General features: G+C 40.6%; 1 protein-coding gene across 5 annotated transcripts in view; it reads left to right on the plus strand.

Annotated features, from left to right (window-relative positions):
• Positions 1-25012, plus strand: part of fcsk (fucose kinase) — a 391747-nt gene that overhangs the window by 45578 nt on the left and 321157 nt on the right. For 4 of the 5 annotated variants that reach the window (XR_013576865.1, XM_078543938.1, XM_078543940.1 and 1 more), the window contains exon 2: positions 12531-12732. The exons of the other annotated variant lie outside the window; for it this stretch is intronic. Coding sequence is in view for 3 of the 4 variants with exons in the window: in XM_078543938.1 (XP_078400064.1) it covers positions 12591-12732 (142 nt within the window). In the remaining variant the exon portion in view is untranslated. The remainder of the gene's footprint in view (positions 1-12530; positions 12733-25012) is intronic. 5 annotated transcript variants of the gene reach the window in all.

Genomic DNA, 25012 nt, shown 5'->3' on the forward strand with positions numbered 1-25012 from the left:
ATCAGGGTAGCCATTTTCCCACAGGATGTCTTTGATGCATCAAGCTTGCATGGTGAGCAAATGGCTCGGGCCCTATTTACAACCTCCATTAGTGCACCGAATTCCCTCAGTTACTAAAATCCCGCAGTTAAGGACTACGTCTCACTGCCCTTAATCTCGAGCTGCACCCATGTGATACCGTGGCTATAAAAGTAGTTCAGCGGCTCAGTATTCAGTGGTGAATGACTTAAGTCGTGACTGCCCAAAGGCTTTCTACGAACTTCATGGCATATGTCTAGAGTGTGATGGAATATTCTCCAGTTGCCTGCGTGAGTACAACTCCAACAGCATTCAAGAAGTTTGATAATTCAAGACAAAGCAGTCCACTTGATTGGCACCCTATCCAGCACCTTAAAAATCCACTCCCTCCCTATTGGTACAGTGTGATGGCAGTGTGTACTGCCTACAAGATACACTGCATCAACTCTCAAAACCATGAGCTCTATCACTTGGAAGAAGAAGGGGAGCAGGCATATGGGAAAACTATCACCTTCAAGTTTCCCTCCAAATCTCACACCATCCTGACTTGGAAATATAGCACCACTCCTTCACCTTCGCTGGGGCAAAATGCTGAAACTCCCTCCTTCATAGCACTCTGGATGTATCTTCACCATACAGACTGCAGCAATTCAAGAAGGCAATTCACCACCACCACCTTGAGGGTAATTAGGGAAGGACAATAAATGCTGACCTTACCAGTCACAACCATATCCTGTGAATTAAAATATAAATTAATTAAATCTTTTACTAAAAGAATGATGCACTGGTGGTTAGACAGTGAAAGCTTAACAATGGCTCCTTTTAATGCCAGTAATAAGAAAAACAAGAATTACTATTAATCATTGAAGAATGGTCTTCAAAACATGTCCACTGTGAAATAAAATTCAACTACTTTATAAAAGCTGTTCATGTTGGTATTGTCCAGTTTGCCACGTTGAACTGCTAGCTTGAGTTCAACAGAGTCTGGACCAGATCCTGAACTGAGAGCTTAATCCAGGGACCTAGAAAGAATCTGGTTTTTCCTGTCTCAGCCAGGTAATTGTGCTGGGAGGAAAAACTCAGCCAGAGGATAATATGGTTGGGTGCACCATGAAGGTGATGCAAGAATGAGTGTCACTGATTGCCTCCCTCATGTTGGGTTAGACACACTTCCAATTGTTAGTCTTTGTTGGGGGAGAAGCAAATTATAACATAAATGCTACTGGGACTGTTTTGATTCACAGGGTCACTGGCTAAAGATCAGGAGCAGGAAGCCTGTCTGATTTTCAGCCCCCAACCCGCTAGCTCCAGGGCACTGACATCAATAGTGCCTAGTACCCTACTGCCTTCAGGAGCTAATTTGATGGTAACGAATAGGGGTCAGTGTTGATGCCTTTTTGGCACCAGTCTCTCCTATAAGGGTTAAGTGTCTTTTTATGTGAGTTGACCCATATTGTCCTCTATCTACTAGTACAATAGCTGGGCTCATGAGTGTAACAATGAAACCTTCTCGTGGAAGCAGATGTGTCTTTTTGCACATGTATTCATCAATCTCTCCAACAGTCGACCAAGTTAACATTAGATGAAATGAGACATGGTTTGAATTGTTAAGCAGCTTTATTCTACAGCAAAATGCACAGAGCAAAAGTTATGATCTGATGCATTGGTTCAATCATTATACCTTAGCTCCACATAATAGCGTACAAATAATGAACATGCCAACCACTCACTTTATTGATTTAGACAGACTAACTCCCCTTCATTCTTTGCTTCAAGCCAAGACAGAACTTCTCTGCCTTATGCAGTCCTTTGTCACCTGACTTTTTTTGTGTATCTTTATTCTCCAAGGGAGAAGAGTGTAGTGTGGAGTGTTGGAAGGATTTTGCAGGCTGATTAATAACATGCTTTGAACCATGTGAATGCTCCCTCTGTGGCCAAGTCCTGCAGTGGGATTTGAACCTGGGCCTTCCAGTTCAGAGGCTGGAGTGCTACCAACCACAAAAACTTGCACTCCCCTGCCATCTGACTGCTTGTGCAGCATCTTGTTTCTGAAAGCTTTGGGCTCTTTAATCCCTACCTGTGAAACAAAGGAATTAAGAGTTTTCCAACACATGGATAAAGGGTGCTTTTCTGATTGCTCACAAAATCTAATAAATCATTTATTATTTGGCCCCTGGGGATAAAACAACTTCCATCTAGCACATCAGCAATCCTTTGTCTGGGGACCTTTCTTAAAAAAGACATAAAAATACACTGAAACAAAAGCCAAATACTGCAGATGCTGGGAATCTGAAATAAAAACAGAAAATGCCAGAGACATTTAGGTCAGACAACTTCTGTGGAGTGAGAAAAAAGAACTATTGACTGGGATTTTGTGGGCAGTGACAAAGGAACAATAAATGTTGATAGCTGCCCATAAAGATTTGATAGGCTTTAAGAGTGGAGACATCCTGTCATGGGGCATCTGTTCCAGTGTGACATCCTCTGCAGGAAATCTGTGGCATGTGTGAGCAGGGCAAGAAACAGCAAGGCCTTTAGCCAGTCAAATTGAAGAAACCTCTGAACTAGGCAGTGATAGCAGGAAATATAAATTATTTTTAAATTTAAGTATAGAAATTGAAATGAAGATTAGGAATTACAGATGGGATTATTGGAGAGAGAGAAGGGACAGACAGAAAAAATAAAAAGGAAGTAATTTGTTTTTAAACTCTCTAACACTAATTTCTGTCTGAAGGAAGGAGAATTCATACTTGTAACTTAATTTTTCAGGGTCAGAGAAGTTATTCAGCATTAAAAACTCATATGCATGCATCAACCCTAACGTTTTCAGCCACCTTTAGTGTGGAATTAGTGGGAACATGCATCAAGTTCAGTCATTTCATTGTGAGCCTATCACCGAGGACCGCAACAGCGCATGCTATGGAGGAAAAGGGACGTCCATCAACAACTTCTGGACTTGTGCATTTAACTGTCCGTATATGAATGCTAGAATTTGCTGTCTGATTACCCCATAAAAATGATGAGCACTGATGGCCTCGCCTTACTATTACAGCAAAATCCAGGCTCATGTTTTAGGTCCACTTCTGACAAAAGACCATCGACCTCGATTATTAACCCTGAAACTCTGTTTTTCTCACTCCACAGATGTTGCCTGCAATGCTGAGTGTTTCCAGCATTTGTGTTTTTATTTCACATGGATATGTGCTGCTTTTAAAATGTCAGCATCAAACAAATTATTTTCCAAAAATCCTGAAGCCTGGAAATGATCAATCATGATCATGAAATCTGCCAATTGACTAATGTATTACAGATAGGAATCAAACCTGAGGCCTTTCTTTGTGTGTTAGTGTGTTAAGTTTTAATATCGGTGTGGTCAATAACTTTTTAAAGAGTAAACAATACTTGCAGAGGCGTAGAGGTGATTGAACATTGCATCTCTAGTTTATTCTACGCAGTAACAGAACTAACGAAACAGCATGAATTCTGCAATCCCACAATGCACTGGCTTGCAAAGTACAGTAAGCCAAACAGGACATTCAATACATAGCATATTCCTCCTCCCTTATCAGAAGTGTCAGTTAACAAAACATTTCCTGAACTAGGGAAAGAGGGTAGACTGCCTCTATTTCCGCTGAATCCATCTCAAGTCTCTGACTTTATAAATTAAGCCATTTAGGAGGTCCTCTCTCCCGGTGTGGGTTATAGCGGACTTCTGGTGCTTTTACAGGGTCACGTTCATCAGAGACTGATGGTAATTTAGGACTTGTAGCCGAATCTGAAGTTGTGTCTATTGCAGGTGAAGGTGAGGCAACTTCTACTTCAGTCGAGCTAGACTGAGGAGGTGGGACTGGAGTCAGCATTCCTTGACTTGGAGATGGCTCTTCCATAAGATGTGTATCCTTAGATGATGCTTGACTTGGAAACAGTTGGTCAACATGACTTCACCAGGTGACATCATTCGCAGTTTGGACTTTGTGCGAAACAGATTCCTGTCTGAGCAATCACCGTAGCAGGAACTAATGTAGCATAATTACAGTCTAGAATTTCTTGTCCAGAAAAGAAAATTCTTGGCTTTGACCTTTGCTCTTCTCTCCATTTGGTCATACTGTTGATCTTGCACAACTTGTTGTGTTTCAGTTGGTCTCAGCAGATCAAAGCAAGTGTGCAGTTGCCATCCCATTAGTAGGAATGCTGGGGATGCTTTAGTCATAGCATGTGGCGTGTTTTGGTATGTTAGCAGAAATGTGTCCAGACACTTTTGAATGGAGGAATGTCCTCGTGCTGAACTTAAAGCGTGTTTCATGGTTTGAACAAATCTCTCAGCTGACCCATTGGTGAATGGGTGATATGGTGCTGAGGTGATGTGATGAATTCTGTTACTTGTCAAAATTCTCAAACTCCTGCGAGACAAACTGAGGTCCATTGTAGGTCACAAGTTGTTCTGGTAATCCGTAAGGACTGAACATTTCTCTTAGCCTTTGAATTGTACTCTCAGCTGTAACAGAGGACATCACTGAAACTTCTGGCCATTGAAATGAGCATCCACAACCACCATGAGCATTGGTCATGTGAAATTGACGTGGAGGCTCTGCCAAGGGTTTTCTGGCGAATCCCATGGATGCACGAGTGCCAATTGAGGCATGTTTCTCTCACATTGACGTGAAGGACAAGATCTTGCCTTGGCTTCAATGTCTTGGTACAGACCGAAAGTATCTTCTTGCAATCTCTTTCATGCGAACTATTTCACAATGTCCAGAATGCAGTTGGTCCAACACTGGTTTCCTCAATGTTGGTGGAGTAATAACTTGCATGCCCTAAAGCAAACATCCTGAAGTGACTGATAACTCCATCCTCCTGGAAGCATAAGGATGAAGATCAGGTGAGACTCAGAAGTTTGGGAAAGAGTTGCCATGCATCACAAGATCCATGTCTTTGGACAATGTTGGGTCCACTCGAGTGCCCTTCTTGATTTGGACTGAAGTGATGGGTGTGTTCTCCACGTGTGCAAAGTAGAAAATGTCTTTGTGCAGTGTCCACTTGGCTAATTGGTAGCGGCAGCCTCAAAAGGCCATCTACATTGCCATACAAGGTTAATTTACAATATTTGATGTCATATGTGTGAACACCCAACATCAATGCCTAACTCTGCATTCTGCTTGCAGCTAAAGGGTACCTGTATGTGGACCGAATATTGAGGTGAGTGGTCAATCATCCGTCAGCAGTGTGAATTTCTGTCCAAAAGGGTACTGGTGAAATTTCTGGATTCCAAAAATGATTCCCATGCTTTGTGTTCGATTTGAGCATAACGGCTCTCTGCTTTGTTTAAAGTCTCCACACCTGAGGGCATTATGTGTGAAACAACGGCCCCAAATCTATAAGGCGATGAATCACATGCAAGTCAAAGTACTTCAGTACCTCAGAATCTGTTAGCACTGCTTTAGCCTTCTTGAACACAGCCTCATAGGCTTCTGTCTATTTCCAGGCTTTGTTCTGACACACAAGCTCACACAGGGTCTTCAGCAAGGTTGCCAGCTGAGGAATAAATCTCCCGTAATAATTCAGCAGCCCTAAGAACTAGCTGGTATTCTGAGGAGCTGGAGCATCCACAATAGCCTTGACCTTGGAGGGTGCTTTGTGAAGCCCAGCAGCATCAATGACAGGCCCCAAATATTCCACTGAAAAAACTCGCATTTGTCTTTGTGAACCCATAGGCCTCCTCTAGCCTTTGTAGGGTGGCAACCAAATTTTGAGATGATCCTCATCAGTCTTGCCCACTACCAAGATGTCGTCAAGGTAGCACTGAATTCCAAGCAAGCCATTCAGGATCTGGTCCATGACCCTCTGAAACAAGACTGGAGCTGATGTTATTCCAAAAGGCAAACAGCAATATTGGTACAGTCCCCCCTTTGTGTTTTGATAGTCAGATATTCTTCTGACTTCTCATCAAAGTGCATTTGTAAGTAGGCCTGGGATAGATCTATTTTTCTGAACTTCTGTCCACCAGCCAGGCCAGCAAAAAGTTCCCCAATATGGGGAAATGGATATTGTTCAGCACACAACAGAGTTAACAGTAATATTGAAATCTCCACAGATGTGTATGGAGCCATCTTTCTGGAGCACTGGAATGATTGGTGTTGCCCATTTGCTGTGGGAGACAGGCACCAAGACTCCTATCTTGACCAGATGCTCCAGGTCATCGTCAGCTTTTGGTTGTATGGCATAAGGCACAGTTCTGGCCTTCAGAAATTTTGGTTGAGAGTCAGCTTTGAATATTCAATTTTATGGTGAGTCCCTTCATGCTTCCCAAATCTCCTTTCAAAACAACAGCATTTTTTTAATAACAGCTGTCAGACCAGTTTCTTCTTTTGCAATGCTGCGTACTTCTACCCAGTTTAACCAGATCTTCTCAAGCCATGACCATCCAACTAAAGCTGGGTAGTTGCCTTTCGCCACAAGCAGTGGTAGCTTAGCAGTCTGTCCATTTAGTTCCACTTTAACTTCCGTTCTGCCCATCATAGGTACATATTCCCCTGTATGTGTTTTCAGGATGATTTTTGCAAGCATCAAGGGAAGAAGTTTAAGCTTCTCCTTATACACAGCACTCGGAACCAGAAAAACTGCTGCCCCTGTATCCAGTTCCATACACATTGGTTGGCCCTCCAGCAGTGGCATTACCCAGTAGCCCTGTGAACCACCTGCCACTGACAAGAAGTGGAGGGGCCCTTCTTCTTTGGACTCGGTGTCACTCTGGTCCACCCGTTCCTGCTGTGTGACATATAGATTTTTCTTCTCGTTATGTCAGACAGTGGATTCCTTTTTCTCTGGTTTGCCTTTCTGATTCACTGCTGCTTTTTAGTTTTTTTTCAGGGACGCTCAATATGTCTCTTCTTGCCACACTGACGGCATTCAAGGTCTCTGCACCAACGTTCAGATGGATGATGACCAAGCTTTCCACAATTGTAACATTCTCGGCTGCTTGCTATCTTGTACGTACACTCAACTGTCACGTTATTCTCTCGAGTTGATGCATTCAGCTGCTGTGCTTCTTTTGGAGCCAGCTCCATAGAAACTGCAATCTCTACGGCTTTCTGCAAAGTGAGGTTAGCTTCTGACAGGATGCGTTTCTGGATTGGTTCACTACAAAGCACAGACCACGCATGGAAGATCTCGTTCAGTACCCTCTTGAATTCACAATGTTCAAATGAGCTCTTTAAGTACCGCAGCACACTGCGCAATTGTTTCCCACTCTTCTTGGGTTTCTTTTGTGAAACCTAAATCTTCCTGCTATAATAAGTGGCTTAGGAGAAAAATGCATCTCCAGGACTTTTAAAAAGTCCTCATACAATTTTGTGCCAGGTTTGCCAGGTTGCACCAAGCTTCTTAATAAACCAAAGGTTTAAGCTCCCATCACATTTAAGAAAGTTGCCACATTTCTATAATTTTCAATTCCATTTGCAAAGACGAAAATTCTCAAAGCGTTCAATGTAGGAGCTCCACTGTTCCACAGTCTCATCTAAATGTCCCATAGGTCTGGTAAGTGTAGTCATTTTCTCCCTTTTTATTTTCTCTTCTTCGTCAGTTACATTTTGTTTAATGTCATTTTTTTTTGTAGTTACCACTTTAAATGCTGTTACTGCTTTAAGACAGTAACCAATTTTTCAACTCAGGCTGTCAGGGGCAGCCGGTTATGCCTGTGTTTTTTCCTGCGCTTTTCGGGTTTTTGGCGAGCTCTGCAGCAGTTATGGAGTTTCCCTTTCTGTAAGCGTTTACACTTTTTTTAAAAACTGCAACACATTCTTCTCTCTGTCTTCTTTTTGAACCCTGCATGTCCTGTATATTTGGAACTTCAGAGGCTGTCTACAGCCGGTGGCCCTGTCGCTGTATTTTTCCCACACTTTTTCAGGATCCCTGCAAACTTGGGTCTCTTTTTTTTCTCTGCAGATGTGGCTGCTTCATTTTTTTTTTCTGTAAGCTTTTTTTTCTAAACTTCTTTCCTGTTGAGAAAAGCGCAGCGATTTCTTCCCTTTTTGTCTTTTTATCTTCACCTTGCAGAACCCTTTTACCTGAACTTCGGGAGCGCTCCAGGAGAGTAGGTGTGCTTTTTTTTTTTAACCAGTAATTTCCTTTTACTAGCTGTTTCATTTTGAGCAGCCTCACCGCAAAGGTCCACTGTCCTCATCACCAATTTATGTTTTAATATCGGTACAATCGACGACTTTTAAAAGACTAAACAATACTCTCAGAGGTGCAGAACATTGCAGCTCTCATTTATTCTACTGCAGTAACAGAACTAACACAGCAACATGGATTCTGTGATCCCACAATGCACTGGCTTGCACAGTATGGGAAGCCAAACAAGACATTCAATACATGACTGTGTGTGTTTGGTATAAGTTTAAAAATGGGTGTTTTAATATTTTAGACTGTTCCAGTTTAGCTGTGCACGGCCTAACACTGGAACTCAGATTGCCATTTTAAACCATTTGAACTCAACAGAGATATAAGCATCAGGCAAAGATTCAGACACCAAATTAGCGAATGATATCAAAGTTTATTGTTTATAAGCAAATTTTAGAAACTTACAACTAACCAACAGAGGCAGAATATGGTTAAAGTATACTTATCAATGAAACTACCAACTCCACACTTTCAAATGGTTGATCAATCCAAGGGAAGCGGGCAACAATTTGAACTCCTCGCGCCGACAGAGAAACTGTCACTGCCTCTGAGAAGCACGCCTTCCTGGGATTTCGAATGGCAGGGAATCTGTCACCGAACCAGTCCTAGTATTAATTACACTCAATACTCATCTGCCCCTGAAGTTTATTGGAAACTATCATTGCGCTGATGGGAGGACACTCGAATACCCCCAAAGATCTAAACCGGTTCTTCCACACTTGATGTACACACACATGGTTCCAACAACCCCTTTTTATATACTCAAAAGATGTCGTAAGCTCACTTTAGCCAAGTTGTTAGAAATCATTGGTCTAAAATTTGTCAAAAATGAGTTGATTTAACTCTATTGGTTCTAACTAATTATGCGCATTATCTTAAACTTGGGACAATGCCTTCCTTTAAGCTATGTCTGTTATCCTGCTATCTTTACAGGAGTCCTATTCATTAAGATAGACTCAGCAGGCAAGGATGGTGTGTTTTCCTGATATGGAAGGAGTCTAAAGCTTGGGCCACTTCACTCCCAGCTGCTACACCACTTTACTCCTCTCATAAGAAATGCTAATTGTTATGATCCCCTACTGAGGTTACCACTGGACAAGCCTGATTCCAGGGTGGATCCCAGCTTTATAGATCCTAACTTTTATTTGTTTATCATTATAGGTGGAGAGGGGCTACTGAACAAAGTCACTGGAGTCAGCTAATGAACTTTTAACAAAAGCATAAAACATTTATTAAACAAGAAAAGATGAACTATAATACAATACCCCTTCACCCACAGACATACCTTTACAGATATATACAGATTTGTAAGGATAACACAAGTTACAAAAGCTATCTTGTACTCTAATGTTCACAGTAAGTACAGTCCATGTAAACCAATTAGCAACCTGTGGTCGGACACACCACACTCTGAAACCAAGTGACAGATGCAACCTCAATCAAATGCTATGGATCTCTCATCAACTTCCTCCAGACACTTGTCCCACCTTGAGCCAACCGGTCTCACTGCACTCCATCTTTCACACATAGGTTTCCAATCTCTACTCTGTAAGAACGTGTTTTGGAATCTTCTTCCAAACTGACACTTTCTCTCAGACATCTTCTGCAAGGGTTTATCTCCAGGGTTTTGAACTCCCCTTCTGATGTTCCTTTCCCTGGGTCACCACATGCATTCAAGCTGTCTTCCACGCGCTCTCTCTCACTGACTCAACCGTCAACAGTACACCACTGCTTTACACCCATAGCAAAGAGTTATAGACCTTCAGCTGTCTCTTTGGACCTTCTGGCCTCTCACTTTAAATCTGCTTCCTTTAAGCTTGAAGTGTGGAGCCTTCCTTTCTACTCCTTACTTTCACTTCCACAGAACAGGACCTTTTCCATGTTCCTGTCCTTCCTTTGACTGAAGGTCTGCTTGGGACTTCCCCCTGTTCCACTCCCTGGATTTTGGGACTTTTCTTTAGCTTGGGACTGGCTGTCTGACCCCTTTGCTCCACTCTCTCCTGGCAGCTACTTTCAAAACCAACTGAACTCAAACAGCTTCAAAATCAAACTGCTGTTTCTCGTTTCTTCTGTGTGTGTCTGTGAGAGGGACCCTCCTCTCTGGACCCCTGTTGCTAGGCAACAACCCAGTTTCTCTACTCTTGTTTGTTTAACTTAGCTGCCACAGTTATAAAACACTCATTAGAAATGCAGGCATCTTTTAAAGTGAAACTAAAACTCACTTTGATCATTTTCTTTACACATCAGATACAGAAATACAAACCAAACTTAAACATTAAAGCTAAAACTTATTCCTAACACCCACAAATACAAAATATAACTTACTTAAACTATCCCTATTTCCTAACATAATTGAGAAATACAGAAATAACACAGTAACTTCTAGGTTACTACTGATTGGTAATTGAAGGATAAGTAATTAATAGAGTAATTGAAGTACTTCCTTCTAATGAAATCATCTATTGCAAGTCAGCCACTGCTTCGTAGTACTATTTTGGGTTATTTTGTTGTAAAAGGTTAACAACATCAAAATGACTTCTTATCTCAGTGTTATTACAAAATGGCGTTTTGACCTTTCATTGTAATGACTATAAGTTAAATTAACCTGAAAATGATTGGGTTACAGTAAAATCTAGTACCCAGGCTTGCTTACAGTGTGAGAGAGTATGTGTTTTTGATGCTAATGTTCAGTTCTCAAAAAGATTAATTTTAAAGCCAACAAATTATACCCACTTGTGTTTTGTTGATAGTTAAGAAGGCTCAATGCTAATGGCTTACATCTGTGAAACATGTGTCCTAATTTCTAATACATGAGGTTGAGGAGAGTGAGAAATAGACAGAGAGAAAGGCAAACCGTTTCTTTCTTCAACCTAATTTATTTGTTTTAAAGTTGAATTTGAGAGAAGCAGACTGAAAGGGAAGGGAGAAAAGAGAAGCATCGAGAGAGGAAGGAAGGGTAGAGACAAACATCGAGAGAGGAAGGAAGGGTAGAGTCAGAGTGAGAAAATGAGGGACAGTAGAGAAGAACACAGGAAGAGAGGGGAAAAGAAGTGGGATGGGGGTTATAAATATAATCTGATGTGTTTACATTGGATGTTTCCATTCTAAATGTAGACCTAGGAATTTGTAATGGAAACTAAAAAAGGATAAAATGCATGACTACAAAATGGAGGCTGAATTACATTTCTGTGCATTGGTCAAGTTAAACCCATCCTCTAACTTCACTTCATTTGAAGGTTACATTTGTTCTCGATTCCCGTTTCCAATAGCATGGGAGATTGACTCTTGTGTGGGACACTAGAACTAGAGGATGCAGAGTAAGAGGTCCCCCTTTTAAGACGGAGATGAGGAGAATTTTTTTTTCTGAGGGTGCTTGGTACGTGCAGTTCTCTGCCCCATAAAACAGTGGAGGCCAGACATTGAATTTACTCAAGGCAGAGTGAGATAGGTTATTGATAGACAAGGAAGTGAAGGGTTATGAGGGGCAGACAGGAGAATGGAGTTGAGGCCAAAATGAGATCAGCCAAAATCTTATTGAATGGTAGAACTGGTTAGAAGGGCTGATTGGCCTACTCTTGCTCCTAAGTTCTATGCGATATATTAAAATCCGTACAACTGAGAGGACTTCTGTCGACATATGTCCATGTTTGTAATGAAAATTGTCTGTGAAAACTTGTCACTCTGTACTCTTACTCCAATGGGTGTGCTGCAGTGCTATCACTGGCAGGAGAGTATAATTACAACATGACATGTTTATAGAGGAAATTTCCATTATCAATATGGACCTAAGAATTTAAGACCAGAATATGGGACTTTAAGCTGGTGGATGAATTACATATTCATGTTTTTGTCCTGTTATTCTTTTCTCACTAACTCCATTTCAGTTCAATGTTACAATTGGGACCTGACACTTCTAATTGTCGGTGATTCTGAAACTGGGGTTCCGTAGAGCTCTTCCAGGAATTCCGTGAAATAATATGAAGTGTGAATTGAGAGGTGGGAGAGGAATGCGGCCGCTGCATGTGCATCTTAGTGTGGATGGCTGCCTCTCCTATGAGGGGAGCATACAAGGTTAGAGACAGGCTCTGCAGTGAGAAGCACTCGTATCCATCTCACTGGTATCTGTACATAAATCGCGGTTTCTTAAAAGCATTCTTTACATGCAGCATTTTCATAATATGAGTAATGTATAATCTTAAAATTTAGATGGATGGGTCTGTGGGGGATAAATAATCCATATAGAAAACGGTCTTTCAACCAAAATGGTTTTGAGAACCAATTCTCTATGCAATACCATAGATCAACAGATAATAATTAAGTTACTATCTTTCTAGGAAGCAATATGGTGTTTTTGAAAAACAACTGTATGGCATAAGTTGAAGAAATCTAAAGGAATGGCAAGCAAAGCTGACAAACAACATGTTGAGACTTTGGCAGCAGAGCAGCAGAACATTGGCGACCAACCCAAAGGAGTGGACTGGACTGTCATTGCCCTCACCTGCCAGTGCAAGGATAGCATTTATGCCTTCCAAAGAGGTACGTGGTACAAGGCCAACAGGGAAAAATCTAGACATGAGCAGGTTATCTGGCCATCAGATAATATCTCAGCCTGTTAACTGGAAACTGTATCCATTCTGTAATAGCATTTAAATAAGGTTATTATACTTGTGATCAATATACTTTGTCATCTTGACTTGCAAGGTGCCCACTGTGAATTGAAAATTATTTTTCCACAGCAAGGTGAGGATGCTGCTGCTGGAGAATTTGCAGCACTTTTGCAGCTATTATTATAACCAACCATTCTCAAGTATAACATGGATAGTAAATGAAGAAGCATTTATAAAGCACCTGTCACTGAGGACATCACAAAATACTGACTTGTCATTGTGATAATGTAGGGAAATGTGGTAGCCACATTGTGCAGAGCAGAATCCCACAAGCAACCTTCCTTTCCAATGTCCTTCAACGTGTTATTGCTTCCCATAAAATGCCCATCTTCCCCTGAACACCATGTCTGAGTTCTTCCAACAAATTTCCGCCCCTGCTTCAGATCCAAAACAGCTTTTATCAAAGTGTGACAGTGACGAAGGTAAACTATCCCTCCTTGTTCTCCTCGACCTGTCTGCACCCTTTGACATGATTGACAACACTGACCTACCTCTCTACAGCCGCCTAGCTGGATGGATCTGCCTTTGCCTGCTTTTATTCTCATTTATCCAGTCCTTACCAGACAACCAGCTGCAATGGCTTCTCTTTCTACCCCCCACCACCCCCCCCTCATTTGTGGGGGAATCCAAAACTTGGGCCATAAATATAAATAGTCATTGAAAACTCCAATAGAGAATTCGGGAGAAACTTCTTTATCCAGAGAGTGATTAAATGTGGGACTCATTACCATATGGAGTGGCTGAGGTGACTGATATTGCTGCATTTTTGGGGAAGTTAGATAAGTACATGAGAGAGAAAGCAATGGAAGGTTATGTGGATAGGAGTAGATGAAGAAACTTATGAGGTGTAAATACTCACACAGATGAGATGGGCCTGATGGCCCGTTTCTGTGCTGTAAAATCGATGTAAATCACTTTATTAGATTGTAATTGTGCTTTTCAACCTTCTGATTTTTGTAAAGACACAAAAATTCATTTGCTACATTACCTGGAACATGTAATAGTGGGTCTATGTTACCTGTTTTAATGATACAACAATGGTCACTAGTGCCATGAACTTTCCTACTCCCGACATTCTTTGATTTGAAATTTGGACTCATTGTTCAGTCATATCCTAAAGCTCATTCTTACCTTGACTCTCAAATAAGTGGGGCTTATTTGTTACTGCTTGGGCTTTTCTTGTTCAGAGCTACACTGCCACAGTTTCCTTAAGCTGCATTCTTATTCTAGGTCATGAACAGATCAGAACACTCATGTGTAAAGTTTACTCCAAACTATTGTAATTCTTAGTGGAGAACATGTCAGATCCCACCGTGTTCTCTCAGCATCTCCAGAAGTTGAAGTTATGGGGGTAAAACTGGTCTTTGGCTACAGCACAAAACAGCCAATAGCAAAGTAACAGAGCGTTTTACATTGCACCTGATTTTTTTTTTCTTCCAGTGACTTCAATTGAAAATACGTTAGGGAGGGTTGGAAAAAGGGCTACCAATTCAGCATTGCCTATTTTGCGTGTTGCTGAAGACAAATTTCACCTCCGATGTGCCTCTGAAATTAGTGCCTGCAGAATAAACTGCTTGGTCAGACTCAGTTGAATACGAATTGATGCACATATAGAAAGACATGTCAAGATTTTGATGCAGTGCAATGCGGAAACATACATTGAGCTGCTCTGACTGAAAACAAATGTGACAATCTGAAATTCTTGCTGCTTTTTTTAGCAAGTTGTTCCTGCTATAGTCTTTGGATGTGAGGCAGTCTTGTGGAGTTCCAATTCTATAATAGCTTTTGTAAAGCTTAGGTGAAATTAAAGTTTAGAGTGAGGGAGCACAAGATGGCCTTTGGATTATAAGTGTGTCCTTCTGATGTAAAAGCATGTTTTGCAGATTGGCTGTTAAGTACACATCAAAGCAAGAAATGCATGAAAAATTAGGAAATGGATCACTTCTCAGTAGCCCTCACATCTTTCTAAAATATAATTTAGTGTCTTTAAACTAGGTCCACGATGTGCTTGCCTGTTTCAGGCTATAAATTAGAGGTGCAGGTCAAAAGCACCCAACAATTTAAGATTGTCTTGGATCTGTACCAGTGCAGAATCTGAAGTGTGATCTCTGTGCGTGCTGCTGTTAAACAGTTAATATAACTCTTCCTCTTGAGTTCTCTGCCAGAAGGCAGGTTCTTGGCAATTATTCGTCATTCCACGTGCCATGATATTCTTACTACAGGTAGAATTAGGAGGAAGATCCCCAGTCTGCCTCAACCAGAATAGGGACTGAACCTTGTGTTGTTGGCATTAATCTCAGCCACAGCTAACTGTCTAACCAACTGAGCCAACTGTCCCCCTCTTAATTAACTATCAACCAGTAAATTAATAAAATATGGTATGTCATGAGGCTCATGGAAACCTGATATGTAAACATTTCCTATGAATCTTACAATGTTAAAACATCAATACTTAACTATTTATCTGTCACTGTTAACTGCAACACCACTAGGTAGCACAATAATAGGAATTCCAATGTGACATTATGCAATTGGCCATTAAAGATTGCATGGCACATCGCTAAGTGATGTAGTATTAATGTTTTCCCGTAAATCACTCGAGGTTTTCTGAAAAATTATATCTGATGTTTTTCTTCCCCTCTAAGTGGAAATAAGGCATTAAATAAATTTCTAAAAATAGAGTAACATTAATACAAATTGTAAAAAGTGTATTAAGGTGCACTTAATATATTGTATTTGCGCTGTTAAGTGTTTCTTTCCTTATCCTAATTTGAGTTCAATGTTCAAAAAACATGCTTGAGGTGAACAGTCCTTAATTAGTAGCACTTGTGGAAAGGAGAGACAAAACAGATGTTTCCTCCTGATTTCATTTGTTTTAAAAAAGTTAAGTAGGTTAAAAATTATAAGTTAATGTAAGAATGGAGAAGGAGGGGAGACAGAAAAGCAGTCGAGGATAAAAGCTAGAGCCACTTACTGAGCTTTACCATGGTTATGAGGAGTGAAGGGGAATGGATGGAGGGTAAAGGGGAGTTAAGTGGCTCTGATGGGAGGGGAGAATACACTATGCAGTAAGTCATTAAAAGAGTAAGTGAGAGGGCAAGGGAAACGACTGAATAGGGAGGTGATTGGAAGGGAACAATTGATGGCTTTGGACCAAATTTACTGCAGCCGCTACCACCAGCCTGCAATTTTCAGCAGCTCTTTTCCCTTCTAGTGCATACCATGTCAACCACCACCTCCATCCAAAAAGGAAGGTGATGAAAATAAAATTAGATGAGAACATAAAAAAGCAAAAAGATTGGAGAGATGGAAACAAAGGGAAGTAGGGAGAGAGAGACGCATAATCAAAGAGCAATAGGAATATGAGGGCTTTGGACAGGTAAAAGAAAGGTCTAATTTTCTGACTTACCAGTAGGCAAAACCATTGAACGTTCACTAGCATAACATATGTTGTTATACATGTCAGACTGAAAATTGTTTTATTTCACTCATCTTCCTTTCTCGTGCAAGTACAACTGTTTTAAAGTGCCAAAAGCCAAATACTGCAGATACTGGAAACCTGAAATAAAAACAGAAAATGCTGGAAAAACTGAGCAAGTCTGGCAGCATCTGTGGAGAGAGAAACAAAGTTAACGTTTTGAGTCTGTATGAAGAAGAGTTTCTCTCTCCACAGATGTTGCCAGACCTGCTGAGGTTTCCCAACATTTTTATGTATTTATTATTTTTTAAAGTGCTATTATGTTTTATTTTAATTCATTTATTAGATATATGCGATGATGGCAAAGCCACATTTAATGCTTAGCTCTAGTTTCCCTCAAGGTAGTGGTGGGCCATATCCTTGAACCACTGCAATCTTTGGGATGATAGTGTTCCCACAATGGTATTTTCTAGGCAATTCCAGCATACCCTTCACTGATGACGAATGAACGGCAGTATATGTTCAAATCAGGATGGTATGTGACTTGAAGGTGATGGTGTTCGAACAACATTGCTGCTCACCTCCTTTCCAGCCGTTTGTGTGTGGCTTAGAGGTGACAGTATGTCCACGATATTGCTGTTTGGTGGAACTGATTGCAGGGGAGGGGGGTTCTAGTAAGTAGTCTTGGTGAGTTGCTCCAGTGCATGCTGAAGATTGTACATACTGCAGTCACTGTGTGTCAGTGCTGGAGGGAGTGAAAATTGATTCCAGGAGCAGAAGCACTGATCAAACGACTAGCTCTGCCCCGGAATGTGTTGAGTTTCTTGAGTTGAAGTTGCGTCAGTTCAGTAAACTGATGGCTATCTTGTCCCACTCCTGACTTGAGCCTTATAAATTGTGAAACGTCAATGAGGGACCAGAGCAGAGCAGCCAGTTGCTGCTCTGCTCTTACAGCTGGTCCAATTCAATTTTTAATCAATGTTGGCCCTGGGAGTATGGCACCAGCAGGTATGAATAACTCCAGTCAATGGAGATGTTCTCTTTGAATCCCCTCACCCATTGACTTTAGTTTTGATTAACTTCTTGATGCTTGTTCAAATGCTGTCATGATGCTGAGGGTGGTTATTCTTTGGAGCTGAATGGTTCTCCTGAAACTCGAGTTAAGCAATGGTCAGAAGATTATTGGTGGGGTAAGTATCATGTGACCACATTACTGTTGGCTGGAGACTGATAGAGCTTTAATTAGCCTGTTTAGATTATCTTGTTTTGTGGATGGGACAAACTCAGATAATCTTCCATGTTATCTGGATGGGCTATAAATACTAACCTTACCAGCACCAGCTACATTTGTAGAATTATTTTTTTTAAAAGCAGGGACGTTGCAATGGCACTAAGCCTTGGATGTGTCTAATTAATGATTCAAAGTTGCTGGACATGTAGAGAAGGTCAAGGAGAATCATCCACTTGGCACTTTTGGCTAAAGCCACTTGCAAACTCTTCAACCATGTTTTGCACTCCTGTTGGCACCATGGTTCATGTTGCCTCCTCCTCTGTAGCTGCCTGGTCATCCCTCACCAATGTCAACTGGATGTGGTAGGGCCACAGAACTTTGACCTGTTGGTTCAGCCTATTGCATATTGCTTTTGATGTTTAGAATGCAGGTAGCCCTTTTCTAGTAGCTTTACCAGGTTGGTAGGATATAAGGTTATTATAAGGCATGACCCCTGCCATAACATTCAAGGGAGCTGGAGGCAACGTTTAAAATGAAGGGCCGCTCCCAGCTGACTCTGTATTTCACTGTGCCCTCCACTTTGGTTGGTTTATGCTGGCTGTGTGGAAACTGATATATTTATATATTGCTCAGATGTAGGTGAGGACTTTGTAGTGTTGACTGGCTCGAAATTTGTCTAGTCTCTTCCTGGTACATTACCTGAGCTTTTGCAGATAGGTCTGTCCAATTTTCTCATAATATTGAATTTGGTACAGTCACCACTTCTGATGAAAAGTCCCCAACCTGAAACGTTAACTCAGTTTCTCTCTCTGCAGATGCTGCCAGACCTACTAAGAATTTCTAGCATTTTCTGTTTTTAATTATATGAGATGAACAACTGGGTAATCTTTTTTTTTTGAGTGGTTTTGATTGAGAGGTGAACGTAGCTCAGGGCATTGAAGAACTACCACTTCTACTACTGGATTCAAATGAAAGGCCATGTCGACCTGAAACATTAACTATGTTTCTCTCCACAAATACTACCTGACCTGCTGAGTATTTCCAGTATTTTTTGGTTTTATCTTAAATTGGAGAACTACCTATTCTTTGAACTGTGCCATGAGATCTTTCTGCAACCAATACAGGAGGTAGACAGTCTTATGATCCCAGCTAATGTTAATACTGGACAAGTCAGATCCCAGAGTGAAACCTGGCTTGGTAGATCCTAACATTCTTTTTTAGAATCCGTAGAGGTCAGTTATTGAGCACATTCACAAGAGTCTCAGTATAATTTTAACATACAGAATAAAACATTTACTAAACAAGTAAAAAAATGAACTATATTCCACTAGAGAAAAAGGTTGGAAAGATTTCAATACAGATACCAGAAAATAATTCAAACTCCCTATTCCTTTTATCCCAGCAACCCTTAAAGACACAAAACCTCAGTGAAGATTTACCACTGTCTCAACAACAAGGTTCCTTGCTTGGGTTAGTTCAGTTTCAAACAGTTTTCTTCCAGCAGACTTCTGAGCATTCACTAGATGCTTTTCTTCAGCTGGCATCGCTCCCTGAGACACCCAAATGCAGCAATCTAAATTCACAATTACTTCAACTTCACAGCAAACACATGAGTTTCCTAAATTCAGTTCCCCAGCAGGCTTGAAGGATTTCTTACTGGAGAGATTAGACCATCTGTCTGTGCTCTCTGGTATACACACACTAACTGAACCTCTGTGTGTCTCTGGACCCCTGCCACTATGCAATAGCACTGTTTTATCTACTCTGCTTTTTTAACTTTGCTAAATTACTAACTCCTTGGCAACCCATTGCTTTACTTCGAGTTGTAAAATTAAAATGCAGGTATGTAAACAGGGCCCCAGACTTCCTGGTACCGAGCTCACAAAAACCTCTAAACGAAACTAAAAGCAGGTTTCATCCTTCTTAACACCCACATACAAAATATAAACTCAACTTAAAGCTATACATTGATCCTAACAACAGTATCCTATCAAGGGCAATACTTCTATCAATGCAACACGCTCCTTGCACTGTGTAGTGCGTGTGCCTAGATTAAGAGAAAGAAAGAACATGCATCTATGTAGTTCCTTTCATAATCCTGGGATGTCCCAAAGTATTTTGCAGCCAATTAATACTTTTTTGAAGTGTAGTCACTAGTTCAGTTACTATATTGCAATAGTCAATTTTGCGCACAGCAAGTTCCCACAATCATCAATTAAATAATTTGGGTTTTCTTGTGCTTTTTGTGAGATAAACTTGAGCAGGTTGTGGGGAGAAGTTTTCCGCTCATCTTCGAATAGTAGTGATGAATCTTTAGTTAACCTGAGAAGATAGAAGGGGCATTGGTTTATTGTTTCATTGAGATACGGCAGCTCCAACAGTGCAGCACTCCAGTCAACCTGGCTGATTATGTGCTCAAATCTCAGATTAGCGCTCAAACTTGCTATTTTGGATGTGAAGACTACTGACTGGTCCAAACTCGCACTTATTGAACATGACAATAGATCTTCTTGGGCTAGCTGAGGTAGTAGTACCATTCATCACTCTCACAGGCAATGCCTGTATCTGTGGATGGATTGGATGTGATTGACAAATGCTGTTTTTACTTTCGTGTCTCTCGCTTTTATTTTCACTCCTTTAAACAGTCTTATTTTTCCTTTCAGCCTTGGTGGTGCCATCAAGACAGTGACATTTGGAAAATGTTAGCAATGAAACCTTTTAAACAGTGAGAAATTAAGTCATTTAAATGTAATGTGATGTGGAGCTGAATTTTTAAACAGCATGATGCACAAAAATAAGTGGCCACTTTAGTTCAAAATGAGTGAGAAACTCAAAACGAATGAGAATGGATAGATCTGCGTGCTCTACTAGGTGCTCTTCATCTTGATTTCTCACTTTGTAAAAAAGTTTTCATTGTCTTTCGGCCAATGCATGCCCTCCGTTTAGCTTCTCTCTCAGGGCTGCTAATTAGTTGCAAAGCATTGATCGGCAGAAAGCCACGAGATGTATCTCCCAATGGACTGTGACTTGCTATGTTATTTTCATTCAGGATACTGTCTCTGTATTTGGGTATTATTCACAGTTCAGGTATCCATTCTGGCAAGTTCTGCAGTACTACATCTGGTTCAGCGTTTTAGTTTGTTAAATAGATTTCTGCTTGGGCCAGTACCCCTCTAGGGCTCTTCATAGATTGGAAATGAAGCATAATGAACTTGAGAGATAGGAGAGGTTATTTAGAACAGACGCCTTCACTTCAGAAGACCAGGCAGTTTCCATGGAAATTTGATTTGCTGCCATTCTTGCTACATGGTATTGTCAGTGTGGCCATGCGGAAAACATCCTTATTTAATAGATTTTTGCTGTGATTAATCGTGAGAGGAGAGTGGCCTATTTTTGGCATACCCTCGGGCTAAAGGACTTTGAGATCTGTGCACTAATGTTGCTGACTGCTCCCTTGTGAGTATTGATGGTAGTCAGATTTTGTGGTGGGTGGATGCTGCAGTTACACTTGAAATGTTCTTTAACCCTTTGCGGAGTCTAGCGTGGTTTTATACAAAAATAAAATGCATGTGTATTTGAAGCTTTGACTTTTGGCTTGGCTCCATTGCTGGCACTCCTGCCTATGATTGAGAAGATTATGGGATGAGCCCCATACCAAGTTTAAGATTAGTCAGGTACCCCTTTTATTATTTCAACAGCATTTTAGTAGCATGCTTTCATTTTAGTTTGTAAATTAGGGACATTCCCTGAGTAGCACTGCTTCTCTCCCTGACCCGTCTGCTCGCTGCTTCCCACCACTGCCATCGGCAAGGTGGGGTCGGTGAGCCAGAGAGTCAGGGAGAGGGGTTGGTGAGCGGGAGAGTCGGGGAGAGGGGATCGGCGAGCGGGAGTGTCAGGCAGGGAGGTGTTGGAGAGTGTTAAGAGGCGAGTTGGAGGTGGAAAATGGTGAGCAGGAGGTAAATTCGAGGCTGTAAGAGGATTTTTGGGCCAGTTACATTCAAGGCAGCCAATAGGTTTTTAATGTAACATTACAGGTCAGGAATGTAGCCCACCCTTATTACATAGTTTCTTTTGGGAAAGTGGTTTTTGTTTAGCCTGCTGATTTTTTTAAGGAACTCGTTAGGAGCACTAAATGAGGGATTGCTGCAATCTAAATTGATACATCAGTACAGTACTCATGGAGTGCTGCGATGTTGCAGGTACCTGTCTTAGCTGAAGGTTCAAGTGGGTATTAAAAATTCCATGGCACTATTTGAAGAGCAAGGAATTGTCCAGGCACCAAAAGCAAATTACCAGTTTTTCATTTCTCTGCTGTTTGTGGGATCTTCTCAGTGCAAAAATACTTGCCATGTTTCATGCTTGTCTACTTAACAGTCCCTGTACTCAGTATTTAATTCATTGTATGTGAAAATTCTTTGTAATTCATTGTAAATTAATTCATTGTATGTATTGGAGGCAGTGGCGTATTGGTATTGTCGCTGGATTAGTAATCTCACGTTCGAATCCTGCCACAGCAGATGGTGGAATTTGAGTTCAATAAAAAAACCTGGAATCAAAAGTCTAATGATGACCATGAAACCATTGTTGATTGTTGTAAAAACCCATCTGGTTCATTAATGTCCTTTAGGGGAGGAAATCTGCTGTCCTTACCTGGTCTGGCCTACATGTGACTCCAGACCCACAGCAGTGTGGTTGACTCTTAAAAAGGCCCTCTGAACAAGGGCAGTTTGGTATGGGCAATAAATGCTAGCCTAGCCAGTGATGCCCACATCCCATGAACGAATAAATAAAAAAATCCTTGGGACATTAGAGAAATGTGTGATAACGTTGGAGATAAATGCAATACATTTAAAACGTGTACACAAAAACTCTCTTAATGGACAGTGCAATGAGGGAAGCTGTTTGCATCCTTTGTGAGAGAAATTGGATGATTTTGGAAGAGAGAGAAAAAAGAACTGGAATACAAATGCTAAAACTGTTGCCTAAAAACAGAAAATGGTGGAAATACACAGCAAGTTAGTCAGCCCCTGAAGAAAACCATCAATTCATGTTTTTCAGTGCAGGCTCGTACATCAGGCTCGTCACTCACTGTCATGAAGAGATATTAATGTATATAATGTTATTGGAAATTATTTTTTTTTAAATAGAGGTTTAGTCTGTAGGTGTGTCTTAATTGGATTAAAGCCAGTTAGTCTGGGTGCTTTGATATGTAATATGTATTATGATATATTTGAGATGTAAACAGTAAGATAAAGGGCGCATTTGCATTTTGTTGAATAAGCTATTCAAAGACTGGGGGTGAAATCTTGCACCTAGCTAGGAGACACCACGCAATGTTTATATTACTAATAAAATTGGTATTATGAAAGGGGTTCAAAGGGCCTGGTGATACAATGGAAATTTACATTTAAAGGGAAAGGCTGGGTATAACAGAAAGGAGTTTGTGTGTGCAGGTCAGAGGTATGTAAGATCTAAGCCTGTAAGCCTACCACTGTGTCTGCGAAGGAACAAATTGAAAGGAACCTCATTTTGAATTTGTAAGGTGAAAAATACTTTGCCTGGTGTCTTTTTAAGTCTATTGGTTATTGTTGCCTTAGTGAAGATTAATTTGGGAATTTGTTAAAAGTTATGATAGTAGTAATTTGTAACCATGTGTATGTGTTTAATTTGTTGTAAATTAATAAATGTTTCATTTAGTTTGATATAAAAACCTCTTGAGAACTGATGGTCTTATTCCTGAATTTAGAGCTGCAACTCAAAACATACCAATTAAAAATATAGTTATGACAGTTGTTTAAAGTTTCCCACTGGGATTTTAAATAACTCAGCCTTTACAAACTGCTGTGTCATAACACTCACTCAACCTGAAGCCTTGGCCTGTGTATCTTTTCTGGATACTAAATAACTTTGACACACAGTGGAGCAGCCAACATATTATTTGTCCATTGATAGTGAGCTTGGTTGCATGACCAAGCACATTGGACAGGTAGAATTCTGCTGCCTCAGGCTACAGTTTTATTTACCATTTTTGTTTAATTACAAACAGTTTGCTTAGATCCAATGCCGTTCTCATCTTTGCCAGTGACATACTGTTGGAACTGATGTCTGGTGTTGACACTATTTTTCTCATGTGAGAAACTAGCAACGACAGATTCACTGCAGATGGTATGGACACATTTGACAGTACTCAAACAAATGATGTGTCATGTTGAGTACTGTGCCGGCTAACTTATTAAATCTGGTGGGAGGAAGAATCTTGACTTTAATATTGCCCATTCAGTCTGACAAAAAAGAATGTCAACATCTCTTCAGTTGGAAATCTTCAGAGCTAATCACATTCAAGGTATGCTGAGTAAACAAAAGAATGGAAGAACTTTTAGAATAACAGAAGCTGTTGAGAAAGCTCTGACACACCCATCAGCAACATTAGTGCTCTACAAAGCCTAGACCTGCCAAATGATGGAGTACAGGAATCTTAAGCAAAATACTGTAGATGCTGGAATCTGAAATTAAAACAAAATGCTGGAAACACTCAGCACTCGGGTCAGACAGGATCTGTGGAGAGAAAAGCAGTGTTAACATTTTTTTTAGGTCAATGACCTTTCATTAGTATTGAAATGTTGCCTGGCATGTTGCGGAGAAAGCCTATCTTTTGCTTATGGATTGGCTTTAGTAATTTTGGATCATACATTTGATTAGGTAAAGCTGACTTCCTTATCAGGTCACAGAGGTCATGGGCCTGAGACATTAACATTAAAGATGCTGCTAGACCTCCTGAATATTTCCAGCATTTTCAGTTTTTATTTAGATTTCTAGCTTCTGCAGTATTTTGTTTTTGTATTAATTTTTAATTCATTGCCACCTCTCTTCCAGGAATGTCCATTTTAAAGAAGTTCTGCTCTTCTCGCCAATGAGAGTTCTCTTTGTCTCTTCCCCTTTTGTTAATCAATCCTGCCCCCCACCCAATCACAGACCTTCCCTTTTGTTCTTTTCTCACCCGCCCCTCCCTTACACTTGTTCAAAACCTATTACATTTCTAATTTTTCCCATTTCCCATTTCTGATGAAAAGTCACCAGACCTTAAACATTACCAGATCTCTTGAGTATTTCCAGTATTTTCCGTTCTTACTCCTTAACAGACTTCAATTCTGTATATTGGACCATTCCTTCCTTACTCTTTTAACACATTCAAAGCTGGAGACAGTAATATGTTTGATAATTCTCTACATTTATTATTGAGGAAACAGTATCTCGTATCTAACACTCATGTGCATAGGATTTCATGAGGAACCCTGAAAATGACTTCTCCATGCCTGTCCATGCCACCATGTAGCAGAATGTCTTTCTAACTAAGTAAAAACGTTGCATCTCTTATACCATTTTCTTTATGGTCTACGTTCTGTCAAACGCAAAACTGCCTGACCACCCAGTTCAAACAAATTGCCAAGCAGATGAGAGGCCTCGTGTCTTTTCATACCATACAGTTACTTGCTATCAGTG

This window comes from Cetorhinus maximus, chromosome 6 (genome assembly GCF_964194155.1).
Source record: "Cetorhinus maximus chromosome 6, sCetMax3.hap1.1, whole genome shotgun sequence".
Lineage (NCBI taxonomy): Eukaryota > Metazoa > Chordata > Chondrichthyes > Lamniformes > Cetorhinidae > Cetorhinus > Cetorhinus maximus.